Source organism: Eucyclogobius newberryi, unplaced genomic scaffold, assembly GCF_026437365.1.
Source record: "Eucyclogobius newberryi isolate DKJ021-1_F unplaced genomic scaffold, fEucNew1.0.hap1 SCAF_6, whole genome shotgun sequence".
NCBI lineage: Eukaryota > Metazoa > Chordata > Actinopteri > Gobiiformes > Gobiidae > Eucyclogobius > Eucyclogobius newberryi.
This window is the reverse complement of record NW_027316278.1, coordinates 36,825,347-36,842,636: the sequence shown is the minus strand read 5'-3', so window position 1 is coordinate 36,842,636 and position 17,290 is coordinate 36,825,347. Positions and strand designations below refer to the sequence as shown.

Here is a 17,290-nt window from a genome sequence, read left to right as displayed (position 1 = left end):
CACTCTGATCACTCTGACTCCCCACAAGCAGACCCCCATCACTCCGACTCCCATTTAGCGCCTTTAGCCTGTTTTCTATATCTGCCCAATCAAGCTCCTTTGTTCCAAGGAATCTCCCTGCAGCTTTAGCAATGATCCTGATCCTTTCAGTTGCTTGTCTCCTGTCCTCGCCCAATCCAGTAGGCTGCCAAGCAACGACAACAGTGGAAGTATCAAAGCCTAAAGAACGAAGCGTAAAGAATAAAGCTGTACGGCGGAAGCATCAAACATCAAAGAAGGAGAGGAAGATGAAGAAGAGTCAGTCTGGAATAAAGCCGGTCGGTCTCTGAAACAACAACAACTATTCTAGTCACAAAGACATATCATGACCTCATGGGCTTTGTAACACCAAAGCAATGGAAGGAGTACTTTTACGGACTACGACAGTCTGAGGACTACGAAAAGTCTGAGGAATAAAGTCTGGCGGTAATGCAACAATTGGATGCCAACCGCCATAAAACAACAACAACAACTTCACTTGAATACCAACCGCCATTGCGGTTCGATACCAGACTTTATACTTTTCAGTCGAAAGAATAAGAATAAAGTCTTGGATGCCAACGCTTGGATGCCAACCGCCATAAAACAACAACAACAACAACAACAACAACAAGAGGAAGAGTCTGCTCTGGAATAAAGTCTAAAGAATAAAGTCTGACCAACCGCCGTAAAACACCAAAGACGAACAAGAAGAAGAAGACCAAGAAAGTCTGGCGGTAATGTAAAACTTGGATACCAGCCGCCATCAAACACCAAAGTTGTACTCCAAATTTACAAATAAAATATAGCTGTGTGTGTGGGAAATGAATGATTAACAATTAAAGAAAGAAAAAAAGAAAGAAAGAAAGGTACACGGCGGAAGTAGACCTACAGTTCTGTAGAAGAGGCCTACTATCATGTACTACCATGTATTCTATTATCTTATAGTTCCATCTCCTACTGCCCGCCCAGAGAGGCGTGTCAGCAGCTGAGTGACGTCACGCCATACGTAAGAAGGGCGGGGGCAACACGTTTAACCGCCGCGCACCCGCTCGTCCTTCCTCCTCCTGAGCTCTCTCCTCACGGCTCGGTCCAGCGCTGTATCTTGTCCTCTGTCCTCTGTCCTCTCCTCTCTACTCTGTCCAGCCTCAGACAACATGGCAGCGGTCAGGACCCTCAGGAAACTGTGCCAACACTTCCAGCTCCAAGTGTGCCAAGTGCACACGACAGCCGCGAGGTGAGTTCGCCCACTGCGGATCCAGGACACGTTGTATCCTCTGTTAACCGGCTCTGGACGTGACGGACGCTGTTGTCTCCCCCGTTTTCTGTCTTCATGGGGTTTGTAACGTAGTGTTCGTTCATGTTCCGTGGATTAGTGCGGGAGATACTGGAATAAATGTCCGCCCGCTGTGGCGCGCCCCTAGCGGTTTGCCGGTATCATAGCAGCTTGAGTGGCTGATGAAATCGTGTTAGGTTTTTGCAGGCTGACAGGTCCCGGGCCCCAGGTCCCGGGCCCCTGCTGGAGACCCGGGCTCGTCACATTGAGCTTTCAGCTGTTCAGACCCGAGTATTCTTCTGTTTGGGTTTATGACAGTTTGCAGTGCACTAGCTTTATTCTTGTTCAGGGTGTAAAATGAAGATCTGACGTCTCCCAGACCTAAACCTGGTTATAAGAGGGTTATAAACTGTGAACCCCTTTGTGAGAATGTGCATTGTATCAGTGTAAATATTAATACACGTTTGACTGCTTTTGCGATACATGTTTAAAAAGTAGAATTCTGTACATTATAAACAACTTTCACTCCTACAAGAATCCTATGTACAAGAACATATTTGTAAAGGTCTAGGTACAACAATATTTTTCTATAGATGATAATCTATTATGATAATAGAATATCATCTTTGGCACTATTATCAAATTGCAAAGGCTGTAGTTTTGATAATCAGCCTTTGTGATTTGATAATAGTGCCAACTCAAACTTGGTATTTATATTTTTTCTCTAAGATATTTGAAACGACACTCTGGGTCGTGTAACGTTGGGCACGGCAGCAGCGCGTGTCACTGCTCTGGCACTTTTACACTTGGTTCTTGTTTCTCCTGGTCTGAACGTCCCCACAGGGTCTTGTGGAGTCCTGATTGAAAACGTGTAGGCAGGAACTGTGACACCCATGTGTTTAATCAGCTAATGTCCCACGCAAGGTCCCAAGGGTGCTCCTCCATGTGACGCTGCGCATGAGGACAGCTTCCAAGGCGCACAAGGGTCTCACGGATCACATTTATATGTCTGATAATGTTGGCACAGTTTGTCTTTTAGTTAAAGTTAAAGTTTACACACACTGCATCAAAATGCAACAATTGTATATGATTTTGATGTTGTGTAATGAAGAAATATCCCTTTATAGCACATGATCAACATCTCCACAGTGCAGACACAGGTAATATACAAGTGTGCAAGAGGGCGAATTCCACAGTTTTATAATGCCGACCCATTTTAAACATGACATTTAAAATTGGGTTGGGCGAGTTGACTCTACAGTAATAATATAGTATAGCAGCGCTGGCCATTAAAGCAAAAATGATTGCAAAATGTCTTTAATATTGACCACTTCATGAAGTTTTAGTGTGTGTTTTAACACATAAAATAGCCTCATGTTTTCACAGGATGGACTCTCTTGTCACACTCATGTAACCGAGTCGACAGGTTTTGCTTCCATTCAAATTCAATAGTTTTACAATGTCTGCCCATAGTGATTGTTGAATGTGAACTGTTTCCAAGGTGTCGGTGTAATCCCTCATTCGTCCAGGCGTGTTCCATAGTAGAAAAAGCTTCAGTTGTAGTCATCTGGACTCAGTTTGAAAAAATAGACGTTTCGACTCTCATCCAAGAGTCATTGTCAATAACAGAATTTAGGTCGAGAACTCCGATATTTATACTGTTCTGTGGTAAGACCCGCCCATTGGGAGGAGCCTTCCTGAAGTAGAAAGAGTTGTTGGTTTCAACAGAAACTCCCCCCTTGTATCTACCGAGCTAGCCTATTCAGAATCTTAATGGGCTGTTAAAACCTCTTTGTCTTAGTGAGACCCTGGCTCAACCACCCTGAGTACCTGATTAGCATCTGAATGTCCTCTACCTTTCCAGGGGTTCAGTAACCCATTATAGATAACAGGAAGATTAAACCTAAGCCCTCCATTTCTGTTTAAAGAAGGTCTTTCTTTTTTAACAAAAATAGCTTCCTTGACTCCTCTTTCAAACCATCTTTTCTCCCTGCTTAAAACCTTCACCTCACCGTCTTCAAACGAGTGATTAGAGGCTTCAAGGTGGAGATGCACGGCAAATGCCGTGCATCTCCATCTTGCATCTCCACCTCCATCGTGCATTCTGAATAGGCTAGCTCAGTAGATACAAGGGGGGAGTTTCTGTTGAAACCAACAACTCTTTCTACTTCAGGAAGGCTCCTCCCAATGGGCGGGTCTTACCACAGAACAGTATAAATATCGGAGTTCTCGACCTAAATTCTGTTATTGACAATGACTCTTGGATGAGAGTCGAAACGTCTACTTTTTCAAACTGAGTCCAGATGACTACAACTGAAGCTTTTTCTACTATGTTTCCAAGGTGATTATAGTCAACAGGTGAGACCATGTCCTGGTTTGGTCTCAAGTCTGTGGCTCATAGGTTTAAGTCAAGTCCAAGTCCTTTCAAGTCTGTGGCTTGTATTTTCTGCTCCCAAATGGAGAAGTGGGAGGGGCATGCTCCACTTTGTTCAGTCAAATTAGACACAGAATCTAACTTTCAAAATACTTTTCACAAATCCGATTACCAAAGCAGTGTATCATTCCAGTCACTACTGTGTGATAGAAAAAGATTAGTTTCTTTAACGCTGTGTATATCTTTAGCTCTTGTGTATATTAGTGGGCAAACACAAATGTTCCTCATCAAGTTGACTTTGCAAACATGGAGTATAATTGTACTCAGCCTGTGTTAATCTGAGGGACTGTTGGGATTGTTGTCAATAACATTATATTCAGAGGCTTCATGTATTCGTACAGTTCTTTTTTTTTCTTTCTTTTTCGATCAGTTCTTTTCTTCGTTTTAAGTTGGGTTAGGCAGTTTTTTGAGACACAAGTTTTAAATGGATGCTTAAGTTTGAGGAGTTCCACGTTCCTCGCTGGTGCTGGGGGACTGTGACCGTCTGCCCTCACCCCGTTTTCACACATAGTGGGTCAATTAGCAACAAAAAGCCTGTTACATCACGGCTCCTCTGCTGTAGCCCGCTTATATAAGGTTAGCGCGCTCATTTCCATATGAAGAGACAAGAGTATGTTTGCTGTACATACTGAGACGGGCTTCAGGCGGCTGCCGTGTCTGGAAAAGCTGCTAACGCTGTCGTTTGGCACGCTACAAATGTAGCAGGGCAAATCTAGATTGTCATCATTAGAATTCTTTCAAATTGTAATATTGTATGAGTTTGAAATATAGTTGAATGTACATAGGGTACATGCAATTCTAATTAGGCTCTAAAAATAGCATTTGCACATTTTTTTCTGTATTAATTTTCACTCTTGCTTTATGTAATACACCAGCTGGTGCACAGGGTAACGCTGGCACTCGGGTCCAAGTGTCTGTCAGGTAGAAAGGCACTTTTAGCTAGCTAATTTTAGCCAGCGCACACAGCTCCAGGGGCTGATGGGGGATATGGATTACACTGTAGGGCCCATGGGCCCGGGGGCCGTGCAGTGTGGGGCGTAGGAGACTGGGGGCCGTACAGTGTGGGGCGTAGGTGACTGGGGGCCGTACAGTGTGGGGCGTAGGTGACTGGGGGCCGTACAGTGTGGGGCGTAGGTGACTGGGGGCCGTACAGTGTGGGGCGTAGGGGACTGGGGGCCGCACAGTGTGGGGCGTAGGGGAATGGAGGCCGCACAGTGTGGGGCGTAGGGGACTGGGGGCCGCACAGTGTGGGGCGTAGGGGACTGGGGGCCGTACAGTTTGGGGCGTAGGGGACTGGGGGCCGTACAGTGTGGGGCGTAGGGGACTGGGGGCCGCACAGTGTGGGGCGTAGGGGACTGGGGGCCGCACAGTGTGGGGCGTAGGGGAATGGGGAAAAGTGCTGGATGCATTCCTTATAATTACCTGAATTTCCCTTTTTGCTTGTGCCAAATCTCCCCGTTGCCTTGTAGAAGAGCACGCTCTTTGTTTCTATACAAACTTTACTGCTGTACGAAGCCTGTGCTACATAGAATGTCTCTTGTAATACTTTAAATACTTAATACTTGATTGTGTGTCTCCAGACAAGAGGCCGTGGTGATCTCTGGAAGGAAGCTGGCACGGCAGATCCGTGATGAGGCACGGGTGGATGTGGAGAAATGGGTGCTGGCGGGGAACAGAAGACCCCACCTCAGTGTGGTGCTGGTGGGGGACGACCCAGCCAGCCACTCCTATGTCCTCAACAAGACCCGGGCAGCGGCTGATGTTGGTGAGGAGCACTGCTCACATTAGAACGTGTGGAAGCTCTCAGAGCTTAGTGTAACTGTGGTGTGGTCTTCAGGAATCTCCAGTGAGACCATCTTGAAGCACTCGTCCACCAGTGAAGAGGCGCTGCTGGACCTCATCGACAAACTCAACACAGACCACCGTGTGGACGGGCTGCTGGTGCAGCTGCCTCTACCAGGTACAGGCCCCTCTGTGCTTCTATACTGGGTCAGTGAGCGTCACTGGGCTCGCAGAGTTGCTCTCGCTCCAGCAGCAGACTGTTTGCAGTTGCTTCTGTAGCAACTGTTCTATCCTCCAGCACTGCGGGAGAGGCTCCTCAGGACTTGTCATGTGATTTATATCATGTTTGTTCTGTTTCTGCAGACCACATTGATGAGCGCTTGATCTGTAACGCCGTGGCGCCCACCAAGGACGTGGATGGCTTCCATGTGGTGAATGTGGGCCGGCTGTGCCTGGACCAGTCCACCATGCTGCCTGCCACTCCCTGGGGCGTGTGGGAGATCATCAAACGCACAGGTACTGCCTACTCCTGCCTCGCCTTCTCCTCTGCTCTTCGACTGTCCTGACGTGTGTCTGTCTGCAGGCATCCCCACGCTGGGCAAGAATGTGGTGGTCGCAGGCCGCTCCAAGAACGTGGGCATGCCCATCGCCATGCTCCTGCACACGGACGGGCAGCACGAGCGCCCCGGAGGTGAGCGCAACTAAAACACAGAGGGGGCATAATTTGGCCATCACTGCTTTAGATGAACTTCAGGTTGTTTTTGTTTTTGTTGTTGTTGTTGTTGTTGTTGTTGTTGTTGTTGTTGTAACCATTGTAACTCCCTCCACGTGTGTATTGGGTTGCATAATGTCTTCAAGCTGTGGTCCTGCTCCACATGTGTCTGTTCTGAGCCAATCCCAGCTCACAAAGAGCAGGAAGTACAGCAGGGCTCAATGAGACGTGAAGAAGGCCCATTCAAGGCACAGAATGAGACGCAATCTATCTGCCATGACTTCTAAAGGAGCACAAGGAGCTCTCCTCATAATTATTCCCCTCAGTCCTGCAGGTCCACAGTCATTGTGGCTGTTGTTTTGGTCGACACCAGACGGGCCCTGACCTGACCGTGCAGCTAAATGAGAAAAACAACTCCACTTAAGTTAAACATCAAACGTATATGTGACTTCTACTCATTAGACTGATTTCTATTTGTGTGTGTGTGTTTCAGGCGATGCCACAGTCACCATCTCACACCGGTACACGCCAAAAGAGAAGCTCTGCCAACACACCAAGATCGCTGACATTATCGTGGCTGCAGCAGGTTCGAACCGCTTCTGACCGCAGCACTTGGAAGAAACTTTCAGATGGATTTATCTTATTGAACTATGGTCATTTTAGGAATCCCCAACCTCATCACTGCAGACATGATCAAAGAAGGAGCAGCCGTCATCGATGTGGGCATAAACCGGATACAGGACCCAGCGACGGGGAAGAGCCGGCTGGTGGGAGACGTGGACTTTGAAGGTACGGGGGTCTACAGCGGGTCTACACTGGGGGTGCGCTTCACCGGGGGGTCTCTACACACTCGATGGGGGGGTGCTCTACACTGGGGTTCAGCTGTCAGTGAGGGTCCAGAGCTAAGGCTGGGGTAGTATTGAACTGTAACATACGTGGATCATAATTTAAAGTGAACGTGACAAAAGGGGCAAAACTCCAATTCAAACCTTTCACTGCTCTGATGAAGCAAGCGTTCATTACATAACACTCAAAGGAACAAATGTTTCCTCTGACGCAAAAAATGTGTAAACGTGTGCTTCCGACGTTGAGCTGGGTCGAGGGTGTGTTTGTGTATTTTGTGTGTGTAACCAGGGCAGCTGCGAGGTCTGAAAAGCATAAGAAAAAGTTATAAATCTGATAGTACCAAATATAAGGCCTTCAAAGCATCAATTTTTAAACTAATTGTCTTAAATGTCCTTGTTTATGGTTTTAGTCGCAGTAATGTTATATCTTTTGTAAGAATATTTGACGTTTTATGCTTTAAATCCATCCATTCGCATCAGTTCGATGTCTGTCTTGGATTTGAAATTATAACCCATAATAGACTAGGTCTAATAACATTGTATTAAATATTATAAAGGTAGTAAGATCATAATTATGTCTTATCAATGCATATAGTTTGTATCAACACACATCTTTATCCGTATTGGTGTTCTTTATAATCAATTTTTGTTTCAAAAGCAAAAAAATGCTATCTCAAATGTGTGTTCTTTTGCCTGGCATTAAATTTGACCTAAATTCTTAAAAAGCTCTTACATTTCTTAACAATGTAAAGAGCTTTTGAAATCATCAAGTCGAGTAATCGAAATGAATGCTCTGCGCTCTATTCACTTTAAATCCGTGTTTCTAAAAGAACATTTCTTTCTGTTTAAACAAAGGGTTTTGTGTTACACAAGGCCTGTGTAGCGCTGGACTCTGCTGTTGTGATGCTAAATGGCTTGACCGCATACATCTGAAAGAGTGAACCTTTGAGCTCGTAGGATTCATGTCGATTGAAAGTTTGAATCTCTTAAACATGGGCAGATTAACAAGACATTGGGACTGGACTGTCTTAAACCCCGACATTCTTTTTTATTTTAACATGTTTCTAGGACCTAAAACCCAAACGATGGAAACAATTGCTGGATACCTGCAGAATGTTCTTTGGGCTGCAGCAAATATGAAAATGAAATAACTGATACTTTAAAAAAAACTAACTCGAGACCACTCTTAATTCTCTTGCAATTGTCTGTGTCGTGTTTCTTTGATCCTGTTGTATGATAAAACTGCTGAAGTCGTCCTAACTGGTCTTCTTGTCGTTGCTCAGGTGTGCGACGGAAGGCGGGCTTCATCACGCCGGTCCCTGGAGGAGTGGGGCCCATGACTGTGGCCATGCTGATGATGAACACGGTGAAGGCGGCTAAGAACAGCCTGCTGTGCCCCTCCGAGAGGGTCCGCATGGCAGCCGCGTCCTGATGGAGCCCTGTGTGCACCGCTCCAATGACATTCCACCTCCTCCCTCCCCCAGCAGGTTAACCGAGAGCCCCCCGGGGCTCCTTTGCATACGGGCGGGGAGGAAGACGGCACCAGCTCGGCCATGTTTAAACTGTTACTCACAAAGCAGCTAAAAGTTACACTACAATATTATTTATCATCAAAATGTCTGGAATGAAAGACACAGGAGAATTTTAAGATTTATTTATTACTGCAGTAAGTATTTAAGCAAATAGAGTTTGGTCCAAAAGGCTGAAATGATGGCGCAGAGCTAGCCGTTGCCGGTTACTGTTTTTGTTTTATTCTTTGGTGGTTTAGCCTTAGTTACAAAGGGCTACCAAAATCAGGACTGAAGATATGTAATATGTAATGCCAGCTTTAAGAATTCACAATTGCCTTTGTAAAGATTTTGAATAAATATTACATTATCTTCTCAACAGTGTCTCTGTATTCTTTCATGTAATAAAGTGAAATTAATATGTATCAACAATAATTGAATTATTCACAGGTAAACTGTTTAAAAAATAAGGGTAAGTGCATTACAGAAGACAAACTAAGTGTAGGCTATTATCCAAGATGTCGCACATAAAGAACATTCAAAAGTAATCATTTAATGTACATTCCATTCCATTTATACCCTTCATAAGGTAAATTATCATGCAGAACAAGTCCCAAACTGGCCAGCAGCAACTGTGTTAAGTCATGTGCATGTGATAAGCCCATTCCTTCAAGATGATTATCTTGTTTGTACAAGACAACATATTGTGGACTTGTGTTAATATTTAGTTAATGAAGCCCATTTTGTTAAAGGATTTGAGCTGAAAAATATTTATTTGTGAAAATTAACTGAAGGTTGGTTGTACTCCGCAACCTTTTTCTTTTTGAATAAACTGCACTTCTCAGAATAGTTAGTTTTAAATAGATAGTTTTTGGACATACTTGAGTAACATTGCACAGCTTAACAGTCTCTTGAGTTAAAGTGTTCATAAATCTACACGTGACTAGGGCTTTATATTAACAATATTGGAGGATTTGAACATTTCCTACACTTTTTTTCTGTTTATTATGTCCGATTACATTAACTCATAACTCATCAATACAATTTTATTTAATATCCAAACTATAGTACTAAAGTAGTAGTTTCTCCAAACACGTTTTTGCTTCTACTTGAATAAAATTATTTTAAACGTACTTGAGTACAACTCTACCATAAGAGAAAAAAATAATGGAACCACGAGGGAGTTCTTCAGTTCTCACCCGGACTGATTTCCAAGACGGACCCAAACAAAGCCCGGAGCGGAAGCGGCACATGGAGCGAGCTCTGCAGCTTTGTCCCGTGGATGTATTATTTCACTTTGTCCGCGCTGATAAATTCATTTACTTGTTGTAATTCCTCGGGTGAGTAATGGATCGCAGCAGGTCTCGGGACAGAGAGCAGAAACAGACGCAAAAGAAGACGCGGAGACGATCTTCTTCTTCCTCCTCTTCCTCCTCCAGCAGGAGCAGGAGTCGCGCTCGGAGGGACGCGCACAAGCGCAAAGGTCAGACTTACCGGGGTGATGATGATGTCCATTTAAATCCTGCCTTAGTCCTGGTTTGACCCCTTGATTCATGATCAGGCCCTGAAATAACCTTGGTGAAGTTGGTTGGATATTGGACATTGAACAGTTATTCAGATATTAGTCTTTTGTTGTTCTTTAGGAACCGTCAACAAATTACTTGACATGAAAAAGAAGTGAATACAAATATGAAATATAAATACACGTATTAAATATTGGGGAATCAGGAAATTGTTCATTTAGATACCGTCAACAGATTACATTACAGTGAGGTGAATATTTTTTCTTCTTCAATAGCTTTTAGGGCATTTGACTCAGTGACCCCAAAATAAATAGTCGAAAATAGGGTAGACATATATACAGTACTACAGTAGTTTTAGGTCACTGGGTTAAATGCCCAAAAAGCTATAAAAATCATTATTTTTTCTCAAAGAATTGTTCTGAAAGCCCTTTGTATGTTTTACATCAAATGCTTTCTCCAGTTGTGTGTGCGTTTATATATATTGTATATATTTATTTTATATTAATGTATGTATTTTATATACACACACACATATGTGTGTGTATATATATATATGTGTGTGTGGGTCAAAGTTTTTGTAACATTTGCACTTTTCCTCTCAGACAAAAAAGAACGCAAAAAGAAACGAAACAGAAGTTCTTCCTCCTCGTCTACATCCTCCTCTTCCTCCTCCAGCTCCTCGTCTTCATCCAGCCAAGAGGACAAAAAGAAGAAGAAGAAGAAGAAACACAAACACCATAAACAGAAAAATAAGAAGAACAAGAAGAAGAAGGCCAAATTAAAGAAGAAGAAGAAGAAGAAGAAGCTCAAGCCTATGAGTGCTCCTCCAGCTCCAAGCGGCCCCTCCCCTCTGCTCCTTGAGCCCCCGGCTGGCCCTTCCCCTCTGCTCCTCAGGCCCCCGGCTGGCCCCTCCCCTCTGCTCTGCGGGCCCCCCGCTGGCCCCTTGACTCTGGAGGTGTGGCAGAACGAGGACACCGCTGAGGATTTTGGACCAGGTCAGACTTTTCTGCTGTTGGTTTTGCACACGGCACATTCTATGGCTGGTGCAGAGCAGAGATATTTCTGAGACGCTTTCTGCTCCTGTGTGAGATCATGAGAATCTTGTAAGATTCTCCTCCTGACTGCACTTTGTATCCTTTTAGAAATGGTGAAAGTCTCTAACATCCTGAAGTGTGCATCCTTTCATTATCTTGACTCCACAAGAGCTGTGAATATAAACTCAGCAAATAAGCTCCACAAAAAGTGCACCAAAAAAAAGTTTAACTTGAATCAAGATCTATCTAGATAAACTAAAGCAAATGAATTTCCATTATAAATTAAATTCTTGCACTTTGTCGTGTTCCATGTCAGGTCGGCTCCAGAGTCAGTGAGCCACATGGGTGTCACACACTTGTATCTGTAACAGATCTGTTGTGATTGTCTTTTTGTTCTGGCAGTAATGACGGACGAGCAGAAGGCTCGGCTGTCCACCAAGAGGCCTCTGACCAAAGAGGAGTACGAGGCCAGGCAGAGCGTCATCCGCCGCGTGCTGGACAAAGAGTCCGGACGAACCAGGTGTTTTTGAAAGTGCCTCGACGCAGCCACATTTCAGTTTGAGTTAGCATTTAAACAAGTGGAATACTGTATTCAGGGTTCAATTATTCTACACAAGTTTCTTTCAAAATGTAGATACATTTTATATTTCTAGCAATACATTTGAAAGTATATGTAAAAGTCTGCTCATGCTTTGTTTTTCAGACTGGTGAGAGGAGAGGGCGAAATCATTGAAGAAATAGTGAGTCGGGAAAGACACAAAGAAATCAACAAGGTTTTAAAAAAAAGCTCTTATTGTACAAAATCCTTGTCCACACCAGAGATGTTTGTGTTTTAAAAGTGTGTTTTCCTCTCAGCAGGCCACCGCCGCAGACGGGACCGCCTTCCAGAGGAGGCTGGGCAGGTAAGACACTGACACATGTTTATATCATATAAAAGTCCCACATAATGCTAATGCTAAATGTTTTTCAATCATGTTGTTTGATTAAACATGCACAAAGTTTTCTGTCATCAGATACTAAAGTCCAAATAAGTTGACTGAAGATAACAAGGTGTTGTTTTTTGTCCATGTAGAGAAATCTGTCCTTTGCATTTGACCCATCCTGCAGCCAGTGCCTCGGGGCCTCCTGCCCGGACCAGCACCACCTCCAAATACTGAACCAGGATATTGAAAATATGTTGTGAATTATCAAGATACAAAGTAATGACCCAGTCTATGTTTAAAGTGGGCATTGTCTGTCACATCAGCTGTAATGAGCTTTTAACCTCGTCACAAGTGTTTCCTCAAAGTTCCTCCATGTTTGAGTTCATCCTGTATGTTCTGCAACTCAGGCTCACGCGCTCCGATAATTCCTGTTTTCACCTAACCCCTGTCCCTGCCCACATACTTGTACTTGTGATTAAAAATGATGACTCAGAGCGACAGTTCTAAAATGTCACATCACCATTTTTCAAACATCTAAACTGTTTAAAAGATCTGCTTCTTGTTACAGTGTAAGGAAGGTTTAACAGATCTGCAGTTAACAGGAAGTAAATGGACCGGTTTCTGTTACTAAGCTGTTTTAGATCAATATTGTGATTTACTATGAACTAAATTATAAATTATGATACACATGTTTTAGTTCATATGTTAAGTGCCTGAAACTTACTTTTTGTTTAGACTTAAACTTAAAACAACAAATCACACATGTAGAATCGAATGGGCACAAGTGAAATGACGTGATTTTTATATTAAATTGTCGAACAGTACCTTTGTTGCAGCTTTTTTTTTTATCTAAAAAGTAAATGTGCATTATCTCACTTTTCTGGTGGACAGTCAGCGCTTTGCCTGGAATGTTCCACAATATGGCATTAAACGTTTCTCTTTTTCGTCCAAAATAAAAAGACACAGCGAACGAAAAGACAAAAACAATAGTCAGTAGGAAGTCTCATTGAACATTCCAGTGTGTGTGACGCCACCGGGGCCAGTTACAGGTCAGGTCTGTGGAGAGGTGAGCGTGTAATGAAATAAATGCCAGATAGTTTAATAGTACACCTTTAATGCCAGACAGATATGTTGAAATATAATGTATTTGTGATGATTTGTTGAGCCCATGTGTAAATGGACTGGAGTTAGTTTCTCATCTAGAACCAAAACATGAAAACTGTACAAAAAAAACATACAACACACTTTTTAGTATTACGTAGTCTTTATACACTGTACATAAAACACAAGAGGATGGATAAATGCACTTATCCAAAACCAGCCACACACACCAGTGCAATGAGAAGATTCTGGGCCTGTCGTCTACACGGTGGGTGCAAAGATGGCCGCCCTCTGTAGAATGTTGAAGAGGCATTTTCACTTGGACCAGTGTAAGGCAGAGGGAACGTAAGGCCTCAGAATGAAGGAGCTAAAACAAATGCATTACATTCGAGTAGGGCCAGCCACGCCTTAGTCCAGCTCTCAAACAAATGTATAAATCGCATTATCTCATTTATCATATTTGGCTAAAAAGTAGAAGTATTTTACCAATTTGGAGAAGCAGACAAAATAATAATGATAAAATGATTTACAAGCATTGAACTTTATTTGTACTTTGAAAAAAGGTAGTAAACAGATTTAGGTTACAGAAAATAGATAATTTTATGGGTGGGGGTTAATGTGTGCATACAATGGGGCGATATGACAAAATGATAGAAATGTTTCCTCAGATTGACAAATTTTGGATTTTTTTTTGTCGTATTAAAAACAATTAATTTCGTGAATTCAAATAATACAAAGTTCAGCACAAATTGAAACAAAACAATAGGCAATTTTCTAAACTCTGCTTCAAACCACATGCTTTAACAGAGGAGAGGAATGGAATAGAAACGGCTGAATCTTGATTTTGATTCAAATTTGACTAATTGCACAGGTTTAGGACGAAGTCATCAAAGTGGATACAGATATTGCATAAAAATATTGTTTTACATCCAACATGTTCAAATGACTTGTCCCTCTTGTCACGCAGTCTCTGTCTGCTTTTTCAAATTGGGGGACCACGTGTCTGTTGAAGAAAGACCACCCGTCCATATTTGATTTAAAACTAGAAATACGTACAAGCCTCTCACGGTTATATCTGAGGGCTCAGGAGGACAAGGAGCACGAGGTGTGGATGAGCCGGAGCGGTGTGCGTGTGTGTGTAAAGTAGGAGCGTGTGTGTGTGTGTAAAGTAGGTGTGTGTGTGTGTAAAGTAGGTGTGCGTGTGTGTGTGTGTAAAGGAGTGTGTGTGTGTGTGTGTGTGTAAAGTAGGTGTGTGTGTGTGTGTAAAGTAAGAGTGTGTGTGTGTGTGTAAAGTAGGAGTGTGTGTGTGTGTGTAAAGTAGGAGTGTGTGTGTGTGTGTGTAAAGTATGAGTGTGTAGGGGTGTGTGTGTGTGTGTGTGTGTAAAGTAGGAGTGTGTGTGTGTAAAGTAGGAGTGTGTATGTGTGTGTAAAGGTGTGTGTGTGTGTAAAGTAGGTGTGTGTGTGTGTGTGTGTGTGTGTGTGTGTAACGTATTAGTGAGTGTGTGTGTGTGTGTGTGTGTAAAGTAGGAGTGAGTGTGTGTATGTGTGTGTGGGTGTGTGTGTGTGTAAAGTAGGAGAATGTGAGTGTGTGTAAAGTTTGAGTGTGTGTGTGTATGTGTGTGCGTGTGTGTGTGTGTAAAGTAGGAGAATGTGAGTGTGTGTAAAGTTTGAGTGTGTGTGTGCGTGTGTGTGTAAAGTAGGAGAATGTGAGTGTGTGTAAAGTTTGAGTGTGTGTGTGCGTGTGTGTGTAAAGTAGGAGAATGTGAGTGTGTGTAAAGTTTGAGTGTGTGTGTGTATGTGTGTGCGTGTGTGTAAAGTAGGAGAATGTGAGTGTGTGTAAAGTTTGAGTGTGTGTGTGTTAAGTACAAGAGAGTGTGTGTTAAGTACGAGAGTGTGTTAGCACGTTGTGTAAAGTAGAGGTTTGTGCAAAGTATCAGCATGTGTGAAGTGATTGTCAGCGTTGGTGAGTATATTGCACGTTTGCCCCAAGACTCCAGATGGGTGGCTCAGCGTGTTTTGAACACGGAGCGCACTCTGCACTGCTGACCGTCTGCACTGCTGACCGTCTGCACTGCTGACCGTCTGCACACGGGACAGTCTGCACACGGGACAGTCTGCACACGGGACAGTCTGCACACGGGACAGTCTGCACACGGGACAGTCTGCACACGGGACAGTCGGAGGCAGAAGGAGTTATCTATGAGCACATTCACCGCTTCATGTACAGCACAGCCAGGCTGCAGACGCTTTAGGACCACCACGGACAATGAAGGATTACCCATGAGTAGTTCAGATTATAATCTGGTTAGATTACCAGGTGATAAATACCAGTGCAAATATGAACCAACATCTAATCTCTATTTAGTCTACATAAAGATCATTTTAAATAAGTTAAATTTAGACACTTGTCTGTGAGTGTCTCAGAAGTGATGATTGTTCCATACAGTGGTCCTAAATCTTGATTGTTTCATGATACAAAACAGCATGAGGAAACCATCAAGTATATTTGACTAGATCTCTTGGTTTTGGCTTAAGAGACAAAAATAAAACACATTTGTTCACCAAGTCAATACAGTTTAAAATATGTATAGCCTTAAATAGCATTACTTTGTCATAAAGCAGATCCTGCAGAGGATTAAGAAGACACTTGACTCTGGTCTGAGACCAGGCAGGTCACATGTACAGTATGTACAGGCCTTTGAAGGCCACTAACAAATCAGCTCCTCTGTACAGCTCTCACACACTTACTTTGGCACAAACAGCAGGGTCACGGGGAAGCATTATCTATGGAGGCCCGGTGGGACAAGCATGACCGCATGACCACACTGACCACACAGCACTGAGCACTTTCATTCTGCCGACACACGGACTCATTTTGTCAAATTTCATGTTAGTAGTTGTGCAACTGGCTTTCACCTAACGTTTTGTGACTGACTGTTCCTTCAGGGCCACCGTAGTGTAATGTGCCTTGGACAGTTGTTCCCTCAGGGGTTAAAGGGTCATGTTCCAGGTTGAGTCTTTGTCCCGAGAGCAGACGGGACAAACACAACTGGAGTGGTGTGTTCAGATGTAAGTAGCAGCTTGGGTTTGGACTGGCTCACACATTGTCCAACTCCACAAAGACATGACGTCCTGCCTGGGTCTGAACAAGAGAGTCAGTTGTGCTTTAGCCTCTGTAATTCTGTAACTCTGTAATGTGCTGTGTCATTACACTGCATGGGGGCCCTCTGCACACGGCACCACTGTGCAGCTCAACACCAGGGCTGGGCACACACAGGTCTGTTTACACCACTTAGCACCTCCTTGTGGGACTATGAACATTAAGTTAATCACTTCTACATATCATTGTTATATTAATAGTAATAGCCCTCAACTTGAAATTGTGGAATCCTTACGTCTCTCTTTACAGAGCCAAGGAGCCTTTGAATTCTACAATCGGTAATATTGTAACGTGAGATCCATTTGTACACATTGAGGTAAATGACTGGTTTTAATGGTGAGACTATGAGGGCCCTCCACATGAGGTACAAATGACAGCACAGTCTGACAGTGGTTGCTCCCTGTGGTGGAAAAAAGCCTCTCCACCCCTCTCTAACATGTCCACAGTCTGAACCTTTCGGGTGTTCAGTCCATAGTCTGTCCCAGCATCATTTGGGGCTGAAGAGTCCAGGCTCTACCTTGGTGCTGGCACTCCTGCCCCAGCAGCTGGCTGTGATGCTCATGCTGCGCTGCGTGGCCCCCTGGTGGCTGCAGTGAGTGCTCCGTTCACTGTCCGACTGGCTCTGGGTGCGCTCGGGCCGGTTGTGGCTGTGCACAGCGGTGGGGGAGGTGGGCGAGGGCTGGGAGGAGATGGTCCGCAGAAGATGATTCCGCTTCCTCAGAAACTCGCTGTTGGCGCCCAGGCCGAAGCTGCTCTTCCTCAGGACCATGCGTGTGCTGCTGGACTTGGGCGGGCGGGAGCGGTGAGAGGACTCCAGCTGGGACAGATGTGCAGCGTAGCCCTCCGTGATGAACTGGACACAACACAAGCCAAAGGTACTTAACTCTAGTCAGAGTTTAAGGGAAGACACTACATGCAAAACATACATGTTTTTTAGTCATTTTTTCTCACTCACAAGTCATTTTTTCTCACAC

At 43.9% G+C, this 17,290-nt stretch overlaps 3 protein-coding genes across 9 annotated transcripts in view; 2 read left to right on the top strand and 1 right to left on the bottom strand.

Annotated features, from left to right (window-relative positions):
* The first annotated feature begins 1,097 nt into the window (after positions 1 to 1,097).
* On the top strand, positions 1,098 to 8,954 carry mthfd2 (methylenetetrahydrofolate dehydrogenase (NADP+ dependent) 2, methenyltetrahydrofolate cyclohydrolase). The gene is made up of 8 exons (XM_072433105.1): positions 1,098 to 1,255; positions 5,309 to 5,493; positions 5,566 to 5,688; positions 5,874 to 6,026; positions 6,094 to 6,201; positions 6,716 to 6,808; positions 6,886 to 7,011; positions 8,351 to 8,954. Exons 1-8 carry the CDS (start codon positions 1,176 to 1,178, stop codon positions 8,497 to 8,499), a joined length of 1,017 nt encoding a protein of 338 aa, XP_072289206.1. The 5' UTR covers positions 1,098 to 1,175; the 3' UTR covers positions 8,500 to 8,954.
* An 817-nt stretch (positions 8,955 to 9,771) lies between these two features.
* On the top strand, positions 9,772 to 12,334 carry arl6ip4 (ADP-ribosylation factor-like 6 interacting protein 4). 2 transcript variants are annotated; one of them, XM_072432878.1, is made up of 6 exons: positions 9,772 to 10,058; positions 10,701 to 11,093; positions 11,535 to 11,652; positions 11,836 to 11,905; positions 11,991 to 12,034; positions 12,205 to 12,334. In XM_072432878.1, exons 1-6 carry the CDS (start codon positions 9,923 to 9,925, stop codon positions 12,287 to 12,289), a joined length of 846 nt encoding a protein of 281 aa, XP_072288979.1. In that variant the 5' UTR covers positions 9,772 to 9,922; the 3' UTR covers positions 12,290 to 12,334. The 2 variants fall into 2 exon arrangements, with proteins under 2 accessions (XP_072288979.1, XP_072288978.1); XM_072432877.1 differs by having other exon boundaries at positions 11,988 to 12,034.
* An 815-nt stretch (positions 12,335 to 13,149) lies between these two features.
* LOC140347554 (membrane-associated phosphatidylinositol transfer protein 2-like) overlaps positions 13,150 to 17,290 on the bottom strand; it is a 99,716-nt gene continuing 95,575 nt past the window's right edge. For all 6 annotated transcript variants that reach the window (XM_072434046.1, XM_072434050.1, XM_072434049.1 and 3 more), the window contains one exon: positions 13,150 to 17,169. In XM_072434046.1, coding sequence (XP_072290147.1) covers positions 16,804 to 17,169 — 366 coding nt within the window. In that variant the 3' untranslated portion in view covers positions 13,150 to 16,803. The remainder of the gene's footprint in view (positions 17,170 to 17,290) is intronic.